The sequence below is a fragment of the Balaenoptera borealis genome, assembly GCF_965194805.1.
Source record: "Balaenoptera borealis genome assembly, chromosome: 18".
In the NCBI taxonomy this organism is placed as follows: domain Eukaryota; kingdom Metazoa; phylum Chordata; class Mammalia; order Artiodactyla; family Balaenopteridae; genus Balaenoptera; species Balaenoptera borealis.
In genome coordinates, this window is record NC_138877.1 from 20,104,798 (window position 1) to 20,126,998 (window position 22,201).

General features: G+C 36.8%; 2 protein-coding genes across 13 annotated transcripts in view; one reads left to right on the plus strand and one right to left on the minus strand.

The window, feature by feature from the left end:
- Positions 1–2,071, plus strand: part of RCBTB2 (RCC1 and BTB domain containing protein 2) — a 36,786-nt gene extending 34,715 nt beyond the window's left edge. For all 7 annotated transcript variants that reach the window (XM_082365476.1, XM_082365482.1, XM_082365478.1 and 4 more), the window contains one exon: positions 811–2,071. In XM_082365476.1, the coding sequence (XP_082221602.1) occupies positions 811–951 (141 nt within the window). In that variant the 3' untranslated portion in view covers positions 952–2,071. The remainder of the gene's footprint in view (positions 1–810) is intronic.
- The window catches only part of RB1 (RB transcriptional corepressor 1), a 142,076-nt gene that overhangs the window by 6,819 nt on the left and 113,056 nt on the right, over positions 1–22,201 (minus strand). Inside the window, exons 20-28 of one of the 6 annotated variants that reach the window (XM_082365320.1) lie at positions 20,503–20,648; positions 17,598–17,702; positions 16,662–16,775; positions 16,400–16,563; positions 14,465–14,495; positions 11,500–11,642; positions 10,938–10,987; positions 8,208–8,259; positions 5,602–5,775 (exon numbers count right to left, since the gene is read on the minus strand). In XM_082365320.1, the coding sequence (XP_082221446.1) occupies positions 5,751–5,775; positions 8,208–8,259; positions 10,938–10,987; positions 11,500–11,642; positions 14,465–14,495; positions 16,400–16,563; positions 16,662–16,775; positions 17,598–17,702; positions 20,503–20,648 (830 nt within the window). In that variant the 3' untranslated portion in view covers positions 5,602–5,750. Of the gene's footprint in view, positions 1–5,416; positions 5,776–6,443; positions 8,854–10,937; positions 10,988–11,499; positions 11,643–14,464; positions 14,496–16,399; positions 16,564–16,661; positions 16,776–17,597; positions 17,703–20,502; positions 20,649–22,201 lie in introns of those variants that run through there. The other 5 variants (XM_082365318.1, XM_082365317.1, XM_082365319.1 and 2 more) reach the window with 5 other exon arrangements.

Genomic DNA, 22,201 nt, shown 5'->3' on the forward strand with positions numbered 1-22,201 from the left:
TCAGACCAAAAAAGTGTCCAGCCATCTTATTTCTGATTCTTAAGTTTGCAGATCTAATCAAGAGAATCACTACAGTACTATTTTTTGGCCTGGCGTACATTACAGTAAGCCAGAAATCACCAATCTGTGCAGTTTCTCTTAGCAGAAAGTCATGATTTCTTCAAAGCATTTTCCCACTTCAGATTATTGCAGCTATGTGTGATCTGATGAAATCTAATCATCCCAGCCTTTATCTTCTTGTAAAGGAAAAAGAGCAGTGGCCTGTTAATGACTTCAGAGAAGCATTTCCCAAGATGACTGTTTTATGGCTTAAGCTTTTCTCACAAACTCTTTACAGGTAAAACTATTTAAGCCCCTAAAAGAATATAAAAGAGGAGTGTTGGGCTCAACATAAAGAAAATCTTTTAAACAGTTTACTCAATGCATTCATGCAATAAATAAATATTTATTAAACAGACGAACAAGAGGAGTGTCGTACTCTGCATAAATATTGAAAGTGGAATGAACAATACATCTAGGTGCCTATCTCTGGGAAGAAAAAGTTTCATTTTTTGCATTGGTTAGTGTGGAGGCACTTGAATGCTTTACTCTGTTATTTAAATTTTTACAAGCATAGATTCATATTAGCTATATAGTTTTACAACTATTCTTTAGGCATTGCTGTCCCAACATTTCTTTCTGCTGGCCATCAAATCCTTTTTCCTTGCCTATGTGTTTTAGGAACTTTTGTGCTACGTTGCATTGCACTGGGATATGTGAATTTGTTAAAACAAATTTGTTTATTTGTTAAATTTCTGTTGTCATTCCTAGGATTTAGAAGAATTCTGCTTCAGGTTTTGCATAAACCATTTGACTGTAGTAACACAGACGTCAGGCTTTGCAGAAATGGACCATGATCTCTTGAAGAACTTTATCAGCAAAGCAAGCAGAGTTGGAGCCTTTAAAAATTAATCCTCACCTGCAGGAAAGAATTTTTAGCATTTCCATTTTCCCTGCAAAAGCCAGAGAATAATTTCTCTTTAATATTTATGATGAGCTACATTTGGCTGAATACTTAATGTTCTGTCAAGAGAAGGATGGTGGTCAGTCTTCCCCACCTTTTGAAATCCACAATCTAGAGAGAAGGCATTAAATGCTCTCTGATCAGATGGGACTAAGCTCAAGGGAAAAAAGTTGAAATGTCTTACTATACTTACCATTTCCTCTTTCGAGTCACTTAAGTTGGAGACTTTTGGTAGGTACATGGGTCTAAGTATATGCTATTCTGGCCAAATTTCCATATTCAACAGGCTGATACCACACAGATAGCTTGACAAGGAATGCTGTCACTAGCACACTTGCAGCATCCAGCACAGTGCCTTGCATAGAGTAAGGCACTCAGCTTATTATATGACTCTTAATTATGCCCCGAGAACAGCTTTATTTGTGGGATACTGGATGAAGGAATAATGTTCACAAAACGAATTTAAAACATCTGAGGCTCATATTCTTCTGTACCTCGTTCTGAGAAATAGCGGCTAATTTAGAGCGTTAATTGGAATTCACAAAAGGCCTTAGCAATTAAATTGTCAAAGACCCAAGGGCTAATTTTAATTCCCTCTTTACTCTGAGTCATTAATTTCTCACACGGGGTTATCGAGTAAGAAGTGTACTATCTTTGAATGAATGTTGTTTCTGGGCTCATTTGCCTTACATAATTGCATAATGTCCTTTACTTTTGTGTGAAGAGAGATTTGCCTCTGTAAGTAAAAACGATTTTGTTTTTCTTGTAGTTGACTTTTATGTCACTGTAAGGTCTTTTAACTTGGCACAGTGTAATTACAAAGTACTAGCCGAAAAGGAACTATGCTTACATTTCATGGACAGCCACTAGTAAGAAAGAGATAAATTTATACTGTTTAGATCAAGTTACCCAACTACAAATGAGAAACTGGAACAGGATGTAGGATGTAGAGTCTCCTAACATGTATTTTCACAATATGATACTATGTAGAGAAACCTCTTTTGGAAACCTTGTTCTGATGCTGAACTGTTTGATAATAAAGTGCTTATTTGCAGATAATAGAACAAATGTGTGTGTGTTTTAATTCTTCAGAAGCAGCAAGATTCTGTCAACCTTATGTCTCTTAGATATACACAAATCCATGTGATATAAGCTTATTTTTTAAAGCAGTTACTCAGATAAGGCATCATAGCGAAGCCTACCCTAAAACGTAAATGGCTTCTAAACAACTAATTCTAATCAACTGTTCATATGATTGCCCATGAATGTTCTTTATTGGTGAGGTCACTTTTGAATCCTTAGTTTCTTTTTGTTTATCCGTTTTTGCAGACCTTGTCTGGTAGAGGCAAAGGAGTCTGGATGCCTCCAATTCTAAATCAGAATCCCATTTTTGGAACTGTGTAGTATTTGTTATTTTATTGGGTTGGCCAAAAAGTTCGTTCTGGTTTTTTTTCCGTAAGATGTTACAGCCTTACACCATTTGTCTGTATGTTTTGGTAGGTTAGCTGTTCTCTCCAGCAAAGAAACATTGAGGCCTGGGTATTACCAGTCGCCATCAGTTCTCACAGTCAGACGTCCACAGGCTTCATTTCCAACTTGTTCTCCTCACCCTACTATGCTCGCTGTCACTGACCAAAAAGCCTTTATATTTTAGTGTCTTCCCAAACCTTGTCTTCCTCTTTCTTGCCCTTTTCTGACAGGGTCTTCTGAAGTTCCTCAATGCCTTTTTCTTTTATGAACTCATTTCATGGAAATATTGGACCACCCAAAGGGAACCACCCAAAGGGAACCACCCAAAGGTAAGTTTATTTAGGAATGAAAAATGTATTACCCTCCACGAGACTCCCCAGTGGGTCACTGCTCTGCCAGAGTACACGTTAGTAAGAAGGGATGGGTGGAGTTTTATCTAGAGTTCCTCTAAGCTTGTTATGTGTAGGTTGCACTGCTCTGTATCTCCGTGCTGCTTATCTCTGGGCATAGAATAATCTATGAAACTTTTACAAAATATAGATTCAAGGATTCTAACTCAGTATGTTTACGAAGCTCCACAAGTAATTTTGATGTTTAGCCAAGGATGAGAATCACTGGTTTAGCTCTTAAAACCTGGGATGCCAAACAATAAGGGCTAATTTTAGACCAGTTGGAGATGACAGACGAGTCCCGTGGTTACATCTCTCTGAAAAAACATGCTTTCTCTCTGGTCTTTGAGGATAGGCTGGCCATCAGTGCTCCTATATGAAGGATAATATCACTTTAGTTCCTTCATTTCTTTCTAACAGATGAGTGTTTGTAGAGCTCAGAAACCCTAAGTTTAGTCAGGGATATGTGAGAGGGAAGGTCCATTTTCATGATGACACTACATCAGAAGTCAGTGGCTCCGTTAAGTTCATCTTAACATTTTCCATCCTTAAGTTTTGTTTCCTCTCTGCTCACACAAGAAATTCAGTGTTTTAGTGCTTCCAATATAATTTCACCCCAACTTACACACAGAGAGGTTTAGATTTTACAGGAATTAAGTAGCGTCCTCATCTGCTGAGAGAGGTTTGTGAAGATGCCATTCAGTGCTTTTTAAAAAGGGTTAAATGTTTTCATCTGAGACCTGAAGAAACTGCCAGTCATTCTAGACCATAACCTGGTGAGTGTTAGATGAATTCTTGACCAGTGATAATGAAAAAGAGGCAATTACAAACTACACAGTCTTAATCAATCTTATGAGTCCTCCCTGTGCTATTATCACAACAAACAGGTTGGGAGAACTGTAAAGAGAAAGGAAAAACCATACTGTACTGTCACTTTTAATTCAGTCTTTGCCAAAGCATAAAAACATAAACCATAATGATTTTCTCTCACTAAATTCAGTTAAAATCATAGCATTTTCTGTTTAGAAAGTAACTGTTATTGGTCTGTGGAATAAATTTAACTTTCATAGTAAATTGTCATCATACATCAATACTAAAGTGTAAGTATAGTTCCAAGATAATGGACACAAAAAAGTATTTCTAAGAATAGATGACTATTCCAGCTTCTTATTAAAAGAGTTGTTTTAATTCCTTTCAGACATATAGTGTTACTATATTTCTATTTAAGACCCCATATTTGTGGAAATCTGCTATGTCTAGAGGCAAGGTTTCAGGTTGTCCTGTAAAACATTTATTTAGTCCAAAGGAAAATTCTACTGAATAAATCCTTGCCAATGCCATGTACGCTGTCTGGCCCAAAAATGAGGAACAAAAATATGCTTCTACAGGCAAGTTTCTAGGAAATCATCCGGACGGTAATAGAACTGATACTCCCCGCCGCCCACCATTCGTACCAGAAAACTGTAATGAATAAAGTAAATACTGAATTTGAGCTTGTCCCTTTCATTATAAAGAGCTTTAATTACTGGAATACTAAATTAATCTCCAGAAGTGATCAGTTTTCTATCATCTAAAAATTTTTAATGTTATAAAGGCTGCTTGATTTTTCCCTGACCTAAGAGACTGCATTTCATGGAAGATCCGCATCCAACATAAATACAGTCCACTGAGGTATGCTTGCTGCTTTTCCTGCTGGAACTTCTTTATTTGCCTTTCTTCCTTCAGGGACAAACATGCTGCTGTTTCAGAAGGAGGGACTTTTACTGTCCACCTGTTTTTGAGAAATCACATTACTTAAACTCAAGATTATCCCTTGGTACCAGATGTGTTTCTTAATTTTTTTTGGAGTTTAATATGATCATATGGTACATATATTACATAATAAGTGATACCTAAGCAGGGCCTAGGTTAGATCCCCCAAATCAGTGCACTAATGGTGAAAGAAGAATATTCCCACTAAGTGGGATAAAACCTCTCAGTAGCTCTATGCCAGTTTAGATATGTTTTTGATGCCATATGACTTTTGGTACCAAACACACAGAACCACTTGGTTTTAAAAGCTTTCTGGATTTCAGAACTGCAGATAAAGGACTGCAGACTTATAATATATATATATGAAGGATGCTTGGAAGGAAAGGCCTTTATAAACTCTGTGTTAGATGAAAAGAGATACTTGCCCCCCCGCGCCGACTCCTTTTCTTAAAACTCCCCATCTTACTGTGACGTCTTATGTTTCCTCAGACACCCCTGACGTACACCCACCTCTGAGCACTGGCTTTTCCTCTCTGTGTTCTGTTTTACCCCCTCTTGTGCCTGGCTCACTCCCTCACCCTCTTCAACACTTTGCTCAAATACCACCTCGGCAAGTCTTGCCCTGGCCACTCTCCTTTAAGTGTAAAAACTCCTCTCCCTACCGGTACTCCCCGTCCTCCTCCCTGGCATGTCTTTCTCCACAGAACTTAATACAATCACATATACCATATTCCTCGTTTATTTATTCGTTTGCTCTCTTTTCCCGAAACTAGAATTAGAATGTAAGTTCCACAGAGAGGGGGAATCTTCATTTTATTTATTTGTTGTTGTATCACTTACATTTAGAATGTGCCTGAAATACAGTAGGTACTCAGTACATGGCATTTTCAAAGAGAAAGAGAATATTGTTTCTACATACTTGGAAAACATACAGGAAACATACCTTTTTTCCCCCCTACATACGGGCTTCTTCTAGATGCTAGAACTATAGTAGTAGGTAAGGCCAGCCAGGTTGATGCCGGGGTGGGTAAACAGGCAATAGGCAACCCGAGTAAGGCAGTTTCTGACGGTGATGAATGCTGTTACACTTTTGAAGGAGAGTGGCACAGTACAGAGGAAGGATTTTAGCTTGGGTGTCAAGGAAGGCCTCTGAGCTGAGCCCTGAAAGACAAGAGGAAACCAGCTAAGCAAAATCCTGGGGGAGGAGCACCGTGGACAGAAGGAACAGCAAATATAAAAGCCTGAGGTAGGGATGGGCTTGGCGTCATAAGAGAAAAAGGCCAGTGGGGATAAAGCACAGCGAGCAGGGAGAAAGTAGCCTGAGAACAGGACGGAGAAGAAGGCAGGGGCCGCTTCCCAGGCCGCGATCAGGAGTGTGAATACTTCAAGGAGAGGAGCAAAGTGAATCAATTTATATTCTAAAGGGGTCTTTAAGGAGTAGAAAGGTAAAGAGGAAAGAGAGGGAAGTAGAGACCAGTTAGAAGTCTTTAACAGTGGTCCAGACAATAGCTAATAGAAGACTCAGGTTTTTATCTTGAGCAAGTAAGTGTTTAGTAACATGGGAAAAGACTAGGGTAGAAAAGGGTGTTTTTGTTTGATTTTGGTTTATATTTTGAGAAGTTGGGTGGGGAGGAGGGGTAGGAATCAACAGTTCTGTTGGCTATGAGAGCTCTGACCTCCATGAAGAGGTCAGGGCTGGAGAAATAAATTTGGGATTCATCAGCATATAAAGCCCATTCTTAAAGGCTAAGAACGGATGAGATACTAGGAGAGAATTTAGATACCAAAGAGAACGTTAGTGCACTTAATACAAAGACCACATCAGACCATTAAGACTCTTAACAACTAATTTATTTAAAAATAGACAAACTATTGTTAATTGTAGAAAATAGTAACATAGCGATTTTAAATGTACAGTTTTAACCAATACAAAAAGCAATAAAGCAATATCTGAAGACTTATTTAAGAAATCTCAATACATGATCTCTGAAGTTCCTTAAGTTCTGACACTAATTCTAACATGAACTTATTAGCAAAAGACTCAGAAATGTGGTAAGCCCTTGACCTAAAAACTAACTGATTTGTTTGATATTCATGCAAAAATGAATGAGGAAATGAGATAAAGCTTTCTAGTGCCTTTGTTATCAAGATAACTGTCAAAAAAAATAAGTTTGCAACTTAACTGAGCACAAAATAAAGTTTTGTTTTCTAACAAATAAGACCAGGTTTCTTTTTAAAAAGAACTCTGAGTTTAGACAAAGTAATTTTCCTAAAAGCTAGTAGATGCTACCTTAAATACCACCTATTTTAAATTATACCATCTCTAAATAAGTTAATCACACAAGATATTTAAATACACCTTTAGGTGTTGGAGGGGGGAGTGCCTCTTTTCTAATGCAGCTGTTTTAAATTGAAGCTTTTGCACAAAATCAGAAACATTAATGCCTAACCCAAAGACCTTTCATTACCTGCATTTTGGATGAGAAATGATGCGGCTTTGAATATGCCAGTGTTAGACCATGCTGAATTAAGGAAAAAAAAAAAAAAAAAAAGACAACTGCTAGTTCAAAAGATACATGGAAGACATGTACCATTCCAGAACAAACACACCCTCTTCCCGCATTCAGGAGGGCAGAGTAACTGCTGAGATGTAATTATATAACTCTCTAAGAAAAAAATTAAGGCTCCTATAGTTAACAGTCTGTTTGTGGAGTAAAATTATTTTGTATCTTGATGCTTCAGGACCCAGAAATGTTAGAAAGTGCACTTGGGATATACTGTATTAGGGTCCTCTGCAGCAAAGCTCTAGCTGAACACTTTATTTTCCAAGCACTAGATGGGTACTTCATGAATTCAGTGATCTGAACGGTATAAAAACCAAGAGTACTATTAATAACTCTTTATTTTAAAACATGAGTTGGATGAAGAAAAGCATAAATTTTTACAAGTCCTGAGGTATGAAATCTGTATCAGTAGTATGACAGTATCTCATATGTTTATACTTTGCTTTCTGTTTGCATTTAAAAACTAATATTTATAAAACAAACACACAGTACATCCATTTAGTTTCCATGAGTAAACTAAAATCTAATGTGTAAAAATTAGTAATTTTTCCCTAGTTTCTAATATATGTTTTAGCACAAGAGCTCAGGATCATTTGGGTGAATGGGGGCAGTCAGCCAAATTGCATTTGGAAGACAAGACGCATTTTCTAAGGGTGTTCATGTTAAGTTAAAAAAATAAATATAAATTAATAAAAATAAGAGCAAACATCACATACATGCCACAAGAGAAGACAAAGTACTCAGATAGGCACAGGTTGTGAGGACTCTCACTCCCAGGGGATCCTGCCACCATTTGTAAAGCAGAGCAATTGTAAGTAAAACCCCTACATACGAACGAGTTCCATTCAGAGAGTGCTTCATAAGACCAATTTGTTTGTAAGTCCAGCGAAGTTAGCCTAGGTACCCAACTAACACAATCAGCTATATAGTACTGTACTGTAATAGCTTTATAATACTTTTCACACAAATAATACATAAAAAACAAACACAAAAAATAAAGAAAACATTTTTAATCTTACAGTACAGTACCTTGAAAAGTACAGTAGTACAGTACAACAGCTGGCACACGGGCTGGCATCGCCTGAAGAGGCAAGAAGAGTTACTGACTGGAGGAGGGAGAGGAGGTGGGAGATGGTAGAGCTGAAGGATCGTCAGCAATAGGAGACGGAGGGCAAACTGCAATTTCACTCACGCCTGACATTAATGGCACAGGTTCTGGTTCCTTGCTGGATTCAATTGTTCGCATCTTTGAAAGTTCATATCTTGAAGGTTCGTATGTAGGGGACTTACTGTATTTTGGAAATGGAAACATCTGCTACAGGTTTTTAAATGGCAGGACTGGCACATGATATTCAATCTTGTACAATAACAATGCATGTTCTAGTGACTACAATGTTGCAAGTGGCTTAGGAATCCCCTGCACAAATACCCAACTGTGCTATCCACAAAAAGAGCTGAAGGTATGTATCAAATGTGGCCGTAAACAGAACCTGGGAGAGTTCTACAGTCAGATCTGTGGGAGACAATGAAGCCGGAGGTGTACAGGGTGCCCACCAAGGTCGTGAGGTCCTCACTTTTCTTCCCTGTTTGAGGTATCCGTGCTATCATTCATTTTCTGCTTTTGCATTCGTGTTCGAGTAGATGCTAAAACAAGGATGAAGAAATGTTAATAGCACTGACGGTGCTGGGTAAGCTGGTAAAGGGCTGCCACATATGTTATGCTTACGCCAAATTGATGGAGCCCAGGGCCTCGCAAAAGCAGTGGTTTCGTTTTTTAAATCATACATCCCCATCAGCAAATTTTCTTCCAAGCATGTACCACTAAAGTATGTATGTATGTATGTATGTATGTACATGTGTCTAAATTATAAGACACACATACCCCAAACATTAAAATAGATGAGATAAAGATAAATATTCTAATAGTCTCTTTATGTACCCCCAAAAGGTGGTCTTACACACACCCAAGTGTGCCCAACTTTGTAGACCACTGTTCTAGAGATGATACGGTTAAGTTTGGCACCTGAGCAATACAGAATTCTGGGCTGGTCTGCTGAAGTGAGTGTTATTCTTCATAAAGCCAGGAATTCCCTTGTGTTTGGAGACACGCTGCAAGTACTGCAAACACATCAGCTCACAGCTCATTTAATTTGGACGTGGACATTTAAAAATACATTATTAATTACAACACAAAAACAGAATGCTTCTCTTAAATAATTTTAAAAATCTTAACTTGATTTTAGAGGTGGGCAAAGGCTCTTCATAAAGAAGCACAAAGAACACTCACGCTTGGTAAAGAAAGGAGTGACTCTAAGTCTCCCCTTCTGGCCCTTCCACTCTGAGCAATCTAGCACTGTGTAATGATCTTTTTCTGAATACAGTTTTTTTGAGGAAAGCTGGAGCAACCTGGAGAATTCCTTATCCTTATGGGTTAAAACTTCTGCTACCTCTCCTCAATTTTCAGCTGCACAAAGGCCCTGAACTTCAGCCTGGCAGAGGGAATTCATGGTCATAGCTAAGTGTGTCACTGCGAAATGTACTGACTACAGCAACTGAGCTCTTCTATAAGAAAATATACATGTTTTTACAGCTTTCTGCTCCTTTTAAAATGCATATTTGTGGGTTCCAAAATGCTTCCACATGTTTTTAAGGTCTGATTTTGGTTATAAGCTTCATGTCTATTTTCACGTACTGGGGGGAAAAGCTACAACTATTTAAAAGTTGAAACAGGAGTATATTAGTTAATGTAAAATCCAAAAAGAGATCCATTTATAACCACAAAATTTAATTTAGTTTCAATAGTACTCTTCAAAATAATACACATAGAAATATGGTTTAAAAAATCAAAAGTATTTTTAAAAACACTTTATATTTCAAAGTTAGTATCTACAGAGACATATTGAGAGAAAGTCCCTTTTTAAAAAGTCACATTTTAATTGGTACTGTTCTTATTGATATGTCTTATGACCTAGGAATGACAGTTTTAATTCTTATTATCTCCTAAATATTTGTCTTCTTTCCAAGACCCAGCTCTGTTTCCTGTTAATGGGTCTGGCACCAGATTATCAGGAAATGTCACACTCACCTCATGGCTACCTCTCTAAGACAACGCAGTAACAGTTAGTGCACACTGATCTTTTTCTTAATGTGCTTCCCATCTACTATACTTGGGTTAATCTTTCATAGTGTCAGAGTAGCTTAGGAGAGAAGTCCATTTGCCTTAACATTCCAAACTTACGTCACTCTGTATAACTTGGAAAATGCTCTAGTGTTCTTTATCAAAATTCTGATTTCCAGTAATGGAAAACTTTTGTTTAAAATAAGTTCTAAAACTTGCAAATTAGGAAAGTTCAGTAATTGCAGAATAAAAGATTATTCTTTAAATAAAGGTGATGATGTTTATATATGCTAAGTTTATTACATTCTTGCCTACATCCAACACTTAAATAAAGAGTACCTCATTACAGTTCTGCTACCTAAAATATTTTCTAACCACAGCCATTCATGTTGAAGATTTGGTTTCACTTCTTGGTCTTCCCACACAGATTTTAGGAAGGATGAAGATGACCTTCACTTTGCATCACACATCTAATCCATACAGGCTTGTAAATAACACATGCTTGACCAAATTATATCTTGAACGCATAAGCAAGTCACTAATTAAAGAGATTCTATAAATTTATTCTTTTATAATGTGAAAAGGCTTTCTGCAATGTAAATGACTGTTCATTTACATAAGGTGAAATGATAAGTACTTACTCATTTCTGCCAGTTTCTGTTGAAATTTGGACTCCCCTGGGAGATGTTTACTGCAGATTTAAAAAATGCAAAATATTTCATACGTATATGTATAAATGAAAACCTCAGATTTCCAATAACTATGTTTTCAATGACTTTTTATGCTCTTATTTTAGTGAGTAGCTTTTAATTTCAAAGGTTTATAAATCGAACATCTAAAATATAAATGTCACAAATTTATGATCCTAGATATTTTTTCGGTGGTTCTTATAAAACACAGTAGCATTTTTCAAGAGTAAGCATTTTAAAATCTAATGTTAATCAAAACTAACAAAATTTTATCAATAGCTTTGTAAAAAAATGACCAGATTTTTAACATCTGATATTTTCAATGAATTTCAGTAGATTTACATGGTGCTTTTAACTTTGGGATGCAGTCACACCTATTATTTTGAGCAATCCTCATAATTTCCAAATAAAACTGGCATGAGAAGGACTGGTGTAAGCCAGGAGTAGGGTGGGCACTCTGGGTTCTCCCGATGACCAGCTCAGCTACTGAAAGACATTCGAACACTGCTCCTACCTTCCATCTGCTTCATCCGATCCTTCAATGTCAAAGCGCAGTTTTTTCAGTGGTTTAGGAGGGTTGCTTCCTTCAGCACTTCTTTTGAGCACACGGTCGCTGTTACACACCATTTGATTTATTTTCTGGAACTTCTCAGAAGTCTGCAAATTATGGAATTCTTTATTTTAAATCATTAAATGCCACCACTTTGCAGTTAGCAACCCCTAATTGTAGGTTTGAGGTGGGTCAAAAATCAGGCAGAGGTAATATCTGCATTTTAATTTTCTGCTTTTATGGACCAAATAAGAGATATGAAAAATGTTAAAATCAGACTAACTGCACCTAACTCTGCCCCAATTAAATACCTGCTATTTTCAAACCCCCCTGTGTCTTCCCAACAACTCTGATGCCTACTCCAAAAGTCCTAGTTCCTCATTTTCAGAACCTACTCACACACAAAACCCGGGCTACTTCTCAGAAGCATGCAAAGTTGGAACAGCTTCCTGGAACCTTATTTTTGACAGATTTTTTTTCTTTTTAGAGCACAGCATAACCGGAAAGAATGTCACAGGAATTTAATAAGCGATGTTTAGTGAATAATAATTTTGGACTCACTTTATGGGTATCATGTTGACAAGTCATACTATATATTTGAAGCCATTACTGATGTAGTAGTATTCGTTGATATCCTAACCTCTAAAAGTTTTAAAATAAAATATTAAATAGCCAAAAAACTTAAGCATTTGAGTCCATCCAAGTATTACTAGAGATGATCTGAGATATTTATCTCCTGAGGGAGAATCCTTTCACAGCAAAGAAAGCTTTGGTAAGAGATACCAAAGGGGGCACAATACCTTATTTTATCCAAAGGACAAACATATGGAAAAACTCTATGTCTTGTCTATCTATTTCAGAACCAGAGTGAGGTGATAATCTCAGTGATGTGTATTAACACATTTATTTGAACTCAAGAATGAAGTCAGACTTCCTGATAGAAATTAAATGTGATTTGACTGATTTGACAGTAAGGATTAGCTTTGCTAATTATGCTTTATTTTCCAAAAATTAAATGAACTAAGTTTCAAAAAAATTAAATGCAAAACCAGATTTTGATGGAAAATATATTTAGAGCACATGTACAATATGATAGAAACAAAATTCTGGGCACCTATTAAATTTATAAGATTTTCAGTTATCAGCTTTAAAATATGGAAGTACATATAACATTTTCTCAATTCTTTTAGAGGCTATGGCAAGCAAAACAGTTTGAAGACCACTACTCTATACTTATCCAGATCCAATCCTATTTATGTGGTCCATAGCCCCTTTGTGAAGCCTGACAGCTGCAGCCTATGTTGAGCTAAATGTCACAGCATTTACTATTTGTAACAAACATTTTAACATTTGGTCTTTTAGTATACAAACATTTATGGTTCTCTAGTTATTTCATTTGGGGCAGTGCAGCAGGCAGATGCTAGAATGGCTCTCACTAATCCTCATCTCCTTGAGTGTGGGTTGGACCTGGTGGTGTCTTGCTCCTGACAAAATAATGTGGCAGGGGGCTTCCCTGGTGGCACAGTGGTTGAGAATCTGCCTGCCAGTGCAGGGGACACGGGTTCGAGCCCTGGTCTGGGAAGATCCCACATGCTGCAGAGCAACTAGGCCCGTGAGCCACAACTACTGAGCCTGCGCGTCTGGAGCCTGTGCTCCGCAACAAGAGAGGCCGCGACAGTGAAAAGCCTGCGCACCGCGATGAAGAGTGGCCCCCGCTTGCCACAACTAGAGAAAGCCCTTGCATAGAAACGAAGACCCAACACAGACAAAAAAGTGAAATAAATAAATAAATAATTAAATAAATAAACAAGTCAGGAGCTCTTTAAATGTGGCAAAAGTGATGGAAAGTCACTTCCAAGATTACAAGAAGACTGACTTTCATTTTGCTTGTTTATCTCCCTCCTTCCCTGCCTCCCTCTCTTGGAGTTCTTGCTCTGGGAGAAGCAAGCTGCTATGTTGTGAGTAGCCTGTCACCCTACGGAGAAGCCCACGTGTCAAGGAACTGATGGCTTGGGCCAATAGCCATCGAGGATCAGCCAACGGCCATATGAATGAGTCTGTGAGAGGTCATTCTCCAGGTGAGCCTGGAGATAACTGCAGCTCCAGGTGACACACTGACTGCAGCCTTGTCCGGAGAGACCCTGGATCCTAAGCCATGCCTGCTCACTGACCCACAGAAACTGAGATGAAAAAAGGTTTAAGTTACTAAGTTTGTGGGTGATTTGTTATGCAGCAGTAAATAACAAATACAGGCAGAGGGGTGGGTGGTATGAAACATTAATAGTAATGCACACTGAATACAGGACTGCTGAATTAGTGATGGTAATGAAAGGCCAGCTAGAGTAGCGGGTTCCCAGACTAGAATAACCATTTCAAAGCTAAGCTTTCCCCTGGATTCCTCTGGAACAAAGACCACCACAGACTCTGTCACTTATACTGGGGCATGTAACCAATTCCTAATCAATTTAACAGGGAAAGAATATCCTAGAATTGGGAGAGGAAGAAAAGCAAAAGTGTGTATATGTATAGAAGGAGACCAGTAGGTAAGGACTGGCTGGTGACATCTGGACACAGTGATTACATTTTGGAGTATCTTATTTCAAATTAGTGAATTTCAAAGCTGTTTTTTAAAACATTCCTTTGAGATTATATAATGCATATATTTGTATGTATATACATGAATGTATACACACAAATATTATATAATCTCAAAGAAATGTTTAGAAAACAACTTTGAAATTCACCAATTATGAATATGATTTAAAATTAAATCTGATTTGAAAATAAATCTGATATGTCTTCTAAATGCTACGCAACATGCCTGAATGAGGTGCTTGAATAATAGCATTTGTAAATTCAATTATAGAAATTCTCGATTTCTTTTATAGTTATAGTGCATACTACTGTATTTCACAGGAAAAATACTCACCCCAAATGATTCACCAATTGATACTAAGATTCTGTCAAGTTAATATAAAATGAAAATTAGTAATGCAAATCATATACAACTGTGCAGAGGTGAACATACACACATCATTCTGAACTATCAGGAATACCAAATCAAAGGTTTCCTCTACCCCTAGAACCACTGACAAATTATACTCACTAGAGACTTATTCTGGTAGTGCTAGTCTAGTCAAACACTGAGCTGGTTCCTTAGATTTTTTAAAGCAAGACCTGCATGTCTGCAAGAACATATTCTGCCATTGTTCACATTTAAAAAGGGTAAAAGAAAATTTTAAGTTTATCCATACTTAATTCTTCATAAATCAATGACTAAGTTAATTAAAATTTCTTTCACATTTTCTCATTAAAAATTCAAGTTACATTTGGTAAAAACTTATAAGTGATAATCAGAATTCTAATTAGGATCTATATATAGTATAGTAAATATATTTACTATATATAGTAAAGGCTATTTAACACATATCCTAGAATCAGAAATCTCTTATTAGTTTGTCCTTGTTTGAACCATATAATTTACGCTCCTGATAATAAAGATGAAGAACAGCATTAGCCTGACACAACAAAGATTGGATCATATGTACATGGAATCAATAAATACATGGATTTTATTGTCCTCCAATTCTTTGATAAGTGGCCATCATTCTATATATTGATATATTTGATTTAACTAAATATGCTGAATATGTAGAGTGTTAAGATGCTCTCTTAATACCTGATCAATGATTTATCAGGATTTTCAGAATGTGACTTTTTTGCTGAAGGACTCCAACCTGGAAGTGATTTAACTAAGATCAGCAAAAAGCCATCATTATCAGCATAACATGGGTTAATTATCACCATTAAAAATTTAGCTAAGTACACATTTTCATGTGTACAAATTAGACATGGTGTGGCATCTCAGCAGCTTATAATGTAAGTTGTAGATATCAGTACACAGATACTCAACTATAAGAACACCAAATAAACAGAAGATGATACAGGGGCACACGAGAGCATTTATATCATTTGCCAATTATTTTCTACTTTTTCTTTTACTGTAGAGTTTGAAATTTTTATGAGTGTGCATTATTTACATAATTAAACACACCACATGAATGTTTTCTATAGGGTTAATATATCCCCTTCTTGTTTTTCTTGCCCTTTAAGTACAACTATATGGGCTAAAATTTTCTGAGACTTTACAAGCTAATCTGCCTCCACTTTATTCAAATAAAGTCAGTTTTAAATAGCCCATGATAACACATAGTGAGTCAACTGAAGTACTTCAAAAGCCAGAGAGCACTTGCTGTTGGATGTGGAAGATAATATACTGATTTGTAGTTGCACAGAACCTTTCATCTGAGAATTTAAAACAGTTTCACACTCATCATTTACCTGAGCCACAGCACCCTGAGACCTGCTCAAGTTAATACAAGGAGGCCACAGGCAGAATTAGGGATGGACTTCTAAAGACTTAATTTACAGTCACCTACATTTAATCAGTCATCTACATTTTTATAAGCAAGATGAACACATCCACAGAAAGAGTTCACACGACATTCAATAAACTCCAGAATAAAAATTCTTAACCAAAAGTAATCTACTTTGTTTAGCAGACTGGCTACTTACAAAAACATGAGAGTGACTTGAAACTTATCATCAAACTGGTGCTCAGACCGTTTAAAAAAGAACAGACCCCAGCAGCCAGGAAAGCTGATGACTAAATGTGCAAACCCATCTAAGTAAACAGATTACCTCCCCCCCGACCCCCAATTCTTATCACATCACTTAATATAAATGAGGAAATTAGGGTCTCAAATCTAGCTTATTTTAGATGAAGAAAGCTTTGTGTTCTTATGCTTGGATCAAAATAAGCCCCTCTTATTCTTTACCACTTCCCTAAAAAGAAAACACAAACCTTGATCTTGGAGTCATTTTTGTTGGCATAGGCAGACCTTCTGAAATTTTATACGGATTCTTCAGGGGTGATATGTAGATGTTCCCCCCAGGAACCCGTAAAGGTGAGCTAGAAAACTTGTAAGGGCTTCGAGGAATGTGAGGAATTGGTGACAAGGTAGGGGGCTAGAGGAAAAACAAAAAAAGTAGATTACTTAACATTTTAGTGAGATCCACTGCTTTATAATTAGACTTTCCCAAACAAAGGATGCTTTTTAACATACCCTGGTGGAAGCATACTGCAAAATATTTGTTTTCAGTCTCTGCATGAAGACTGAGTTATAGAATACGATAATAGAATCATACTCCTCTTCTCTGATCAAAACACGTTTGAATGTCTGAGGAAGAAGAGCGAAAACACTTGTTAAATGAATTTGGGTATTTAACTCTTTAGATTTTCTTTCTTTCTTTTTAAATTAATTAATTTATTCTTGGCTGCATTGGGTCTTTGTTGCTGCGTGCGGGCTTTCTCTAGCTGCGGTGAGTGGTGGCTTCTCTTGTTGCAGAGCACAGGGTCTACGCACGCGGGCTTCAGTAGTTGTGGCACACGGGCTCAGTAGTTGTGGCTCACAGGCTCAGTAGTTGTGGCTCACAGGCTCTAGAGCGCAGGCTCAGTAGTTGTGGCGCACGGGCTTAGTTGCTCCGTGGCATGTGGGATCTTCCCAGACCAGGGCTTGAACCCATGTCCCCTGCATTGGCAGGCGGATTCTTAACCACTGCGCCACCAGGGAAGCCCTAGATTTTCTATTTTAATAGTTCATAATACTATTTAACAGTAAAAACGCATATTTTACAGGCAAAAACAATCCGAAAAAGCCATCTTAGGCTTGGATTATAGCTGCTCTACTAGCAGTGAAATGTCATAGATATATACAATATGTTTTTTATATATTTGTGTAAAAGTTTATTACAAATATCCTGCTTATTGTCAGGGATATAGTATTCCTTATTTACTTTATAATATGAATTTGAATACTAAAGTGTGTTAACTTCCCAATTACATTTTAGTTACAAATAATTAACCAATAATACGAAAGTAAAAAGTTGATATGTAAATTTATATAATACAGTCAGAACATATGATATAATTAATGACTGAAGCTATCCATATTATAGATATGTATATATCTGGAAAATTCTTACCATGGAAATTTACCTACCTCCTGAACAGCATGAGGAAGATCTTTGTATGCTGTTACAATGATTTTGAATTTAAGGTCTATATTCTTCACTTTGCATATGCCATACATGGAACACATCATAATCTAGTAAATAAAATGTGATATAAAAATAGTCAGGATTTTGTTGCATGGTTGTACTCTAAAAAACACTGTTATCTTTCTTTTAGTTTCAAAAAATGGAAATTTAATTTCCTACAGAATTATCTTTTCCCATCCTGAGCTCAGTTTGAATGTACATGTAAAGTATTTAAAGAACAGAATGCAAACAGCCAACTCTCAATTATTCAGGACTGATCATCTGGTTTGTAAGTAACCCTAACTTTGGCTCCTGTTCCTTAAATGTTTCTCAGAAGAGAAAAGTTGAAAATGGAATCAATTAACTGTGTAACTAGCACTTTAAAAAAAAAAGCCAGGTGTGAAAAGGGTTCAAACTATTAGATAAAATAATATTGACTATACTCAGTGGTGGTGTTAAGGGGGATGCAGTAACTGGAAGGGGATAGGAGACAGTCTTCTGTTGACAATGTTCTGTTTCTTGATTTGCTTTCATAGATGAGTTCAGTTGATGAATTTACATTAAGATGTATCCTTATGATATATCGATTACTCTACACGCATATTACATTTAAAGAGACGGGTATTTTAAACATAAAAATAAAATTTGAAGTAATTTTCTGTGACTTTGAAACATCGAACTTTCTTAATTTGTCTGAGTTTTACTACCTAATTTAAGAACTGATATCTTCTGCAACATTCTTGCTCCCATCTACCGCCAAGAATACCTACTCAACATCCCTTGTTTAGCATCTTAAACAGCCCCACTCCTACTATTTCTCCCGTTTAGAATGCCATCCAAGTATCCTCTTTGCTAATTCACAGTTCTCCTATTTCAATACTTTACCTAAGGTACCTCTCACAAAATCTTCTTGATTCCAGATACCTAATCTCTTTAGAAATCCTTAGCACTACTGTCTATCTTTCTATATTATCGAAAAGCAGTAGACCCATAAGGCAATAAGTGCCTACTTAGAAAAAAAATCCAACATACTAGAATTTAGAGTTCAAATATACTCTTGAAAAATATACATATTTGTAGGTTATACCTTTATACAATAATTCATCTTTTGCTCAAAATATCATTCTTACTGGGAACAATACTACCGACCTTACCAAAATAAAAAGATTAAAAGGGAACATTATGAACAGCTGCATATCAACAAAATAGATATCTAAGATGAAAACGGAAAAATTTAAAGAAAGACACAAACTACCAAAACTGACTCAAGAAGAAAAAGAAAATCTGAGCTTCTGAAGCACTAAAGCACCAAAAGCTTCAAAGGACACAATCAAGAAAGTGAAATGACAACTCAGAGAATGAGAGAAAATATTTGCAAATCATATAAGAATTTGCATGATAAGGAACTTGCATGTAGAATATATAAAAAACCCTTTCAGCTCAACAATAAAAAGACAACCCAATGAACAAATAGGTAAAGTATCTGAATAGCTATTTCTCCAAAGAAGATATACAAATGGTCAATAAGAACACAAAAAGATCCTCAATATCATTAGCCATCAGGGAAGTGCAAATCAAAACCACAGAGAGATATCACTTCATATCCACTAAGATGGCTATAATCCAAAAGGCAAGTAAGAAGTTGGTGAAGATGTGAAGAAATTGGAACCCCATACACTGCTGACAGGAATATAAAATGGGTAGCCATGCTAGTAAACAATCTGGCCATTCCTCAAAAGGTAAAACATAGAGTTACCATATGACCCAGCAATTCCACTCCTAGGTAAATACCCTAGAGAAATGAAAACATACGTCCACCCAAAAACTTGCACATGAATTTTCATTGACATTATTCATAATAGCCAAAAAGTGGAAACCAAATGTACATCAATTGATGAATAAATAAACATGATGTGGTATAGCCATACAATGGAATATTATTTGGCAATAAAAAGGAATGAAGTACTGATACAAGCTGTAACACAGATGAACAATGAAAACATAGTAAGTGAAGGAATCCAGACACAAAAGATAACATTATATGATTCCATTTATATGTCCAGAATAGGCAAGTCTATAAAGACAGAAAGTAGATTAGCATGTTGCCTGTGGTTAGAGGGGGTAGCAGAATAGAGGCGTGCACGCTACAGGTACAGGGTTTCTTCTTGACATGATGAAAATATTTTAAAACTGATTTTGGTGATTGTTGCACAACTCTGTTAATATACTAAAAACTACTGAACTGTACACTTTAAATGGGTAATTAGCATGGTATATGAATTACATCTCAATAAAACTGTTACAAAAATATTATTATTCCATAAACAGAAGAAAGAGGAAGATATGAGAGATGGTCTTTGTAAATTAACTCATTCATTTATTCATTTGACATTGTTTTAGATCAACTATTCTTTTCTAGATCTTTTTGAGATCAACTAAGATCCCCGGGGGGTCTTAGTTCCCCAACCAGGGATCAAACGCGTGCCCCCTGCAGCCTGCAGTGGAAGCAGAGTCTTAAGCACCGGACCAGGGAAGTCCTAGATCAACTATTCTTAAGTCTCATGCTTTTTCCACACTAAATGAATTCTAGCTTACCACACATAGAAAAAGCCTTTGATAAAGTTTCTTCAGTGAGTTCTGCAATGAGATCTTTCATGCCATTATATAAGTAAAGTTACTGAAATATTCTCAAGCTCTAAAGTTCTCATTTGTAAGAAATATAGCAAAAATATAAAGGGTAGCCAACAAGCAAATATATATTAAGTCTACTAAATCGATGCAGCTTCTCATTTGAATCTAACCTTTTCTTAAGAAATCAGTACACAGCTAACAAGTGAGTCGAGTAGGAAAAGTGCATAATTTTCTTACCTGGTCCAAATGCCTGTCTCTCATGAGTTCATACTCATTTTGCAGTGTGTGTTGGAAAAGGGTCCAGATGATATGTTCTAGTTCTGGGTGGTCAGACAGAAGGCGTGCACACAGGGTATTTAGTCGAAGATATGCTAGTCGATACACTGGAAAAATAAGGGTAATTAATCACATTTACTCTTAATTTTGTATCACAAGTGGATTTTTTTCAAAACATTAAATTGCTATAACCAAATGCTGTTAAATAGCATTTTAACATTAACTTAATCTCTACCACTGTTTTCCTTATGAATAAATGATTTGTAGCCTTAGCACTGTCCTAGATACTAGAAGGCAAAATAATACTTTGCTGAAAGCATTATTCAGCAAAAAATAATTCTTTTGTTAAATTATTACAGCATAAAATTGAGGTAGAGGGACTTCCCTGGTGGTCCAGTGGTAAAGAATCCACTTTCCAATGCAGGGGACGCGGGTTCGATCCCTGGTCAGGGAACTAAGATCCCACATGCCGCAGGGCAACTAAGCCCGTGCGCCACAACTACTGAGCTCCCGTGCGCCACAACTACTGAGCTCCCGCGCCTCAACTGCAGAGCTTGCGTGCCACAAACTACAGAGCTCACGCACTCTGGAACCCACACGCCATAACTACAGAGCCCAGGCACCCTGGAGCCTGCACGCCACAACTAGAGAGAGAAAACCTGCACGCCACAACTAGAGAGAAGCCCGTGCGCCACAATGAAAGATCCCATGTGCCTCAAAGAAGATCCCGCATGCCGCAACCAACACCCGACACAGCCAAAAATAAATTAAATAAATAAAATAAAATAAAGTTGAGGCGGAGGAAGAAAGATCCTAAGATCTTGTGAGATTAGACAATCCAAATAGGGTTTGTTTCAGTTCCACTGGTAATCTCTCATCACAGATGTTGAAAATTCTCACTATCAATATTCAAGAGGGTAATTATTTTTTAAAATAATGGAATTTCCAAAGTCCCTCAATTTTTCCAATCCTAAAAACAAAAAACAAATAGTGTATTTCTCTATAAAAATGCTAGACTTGTAGATTACCTAAGTGGTAATATGACTGTGATATTAAATTTAGAGAGTTTATTTAAAAATGCTAGTGGAACACAGGTTGGAGAAAAGTAATCCACAAAACTGAATTTTCCTCCATCTACTTTAAACATAATGACCCTTGGTTTAAATTTACTTTTCAAAGACTTGCATAAGGTAATCAGAATTTTTTAGTTAATAATTTATCCCAGTGGTCCTCAACTTTGGCTTATATCAGACTTGCATTGAGGGCTTGTAAAAACAATGATTATTTTTTTTTTTTTTTGCCTCATCCTAGAGCTTCTGAGTAGTTCTAGGGGCAGGGCTCAAACAAAAATTCTCATTTCTACAACTTAGCAGGTGAGGTGGATTCTGCTGGTTGGGGACCACACTTTGGAAGCAACGCTCTAACGTAAGGGCTTATAACATGCCTATAAAAGTGCAGTATATTTCTGACTTGAATAAAAATCAGAAAAATGATTTATCACAGAGGAATGTGGCATTTTACTTTCCTTCAAAGAGCTCCAAGTGGGTGTGCACTTGCATATATATACACATGCAATGTGTATATGACCTCCCCATCCCACCGCATACACACACAATCAGAGAATGTGTGAGAATACAACCTGGTTACCAGGAAATGTACC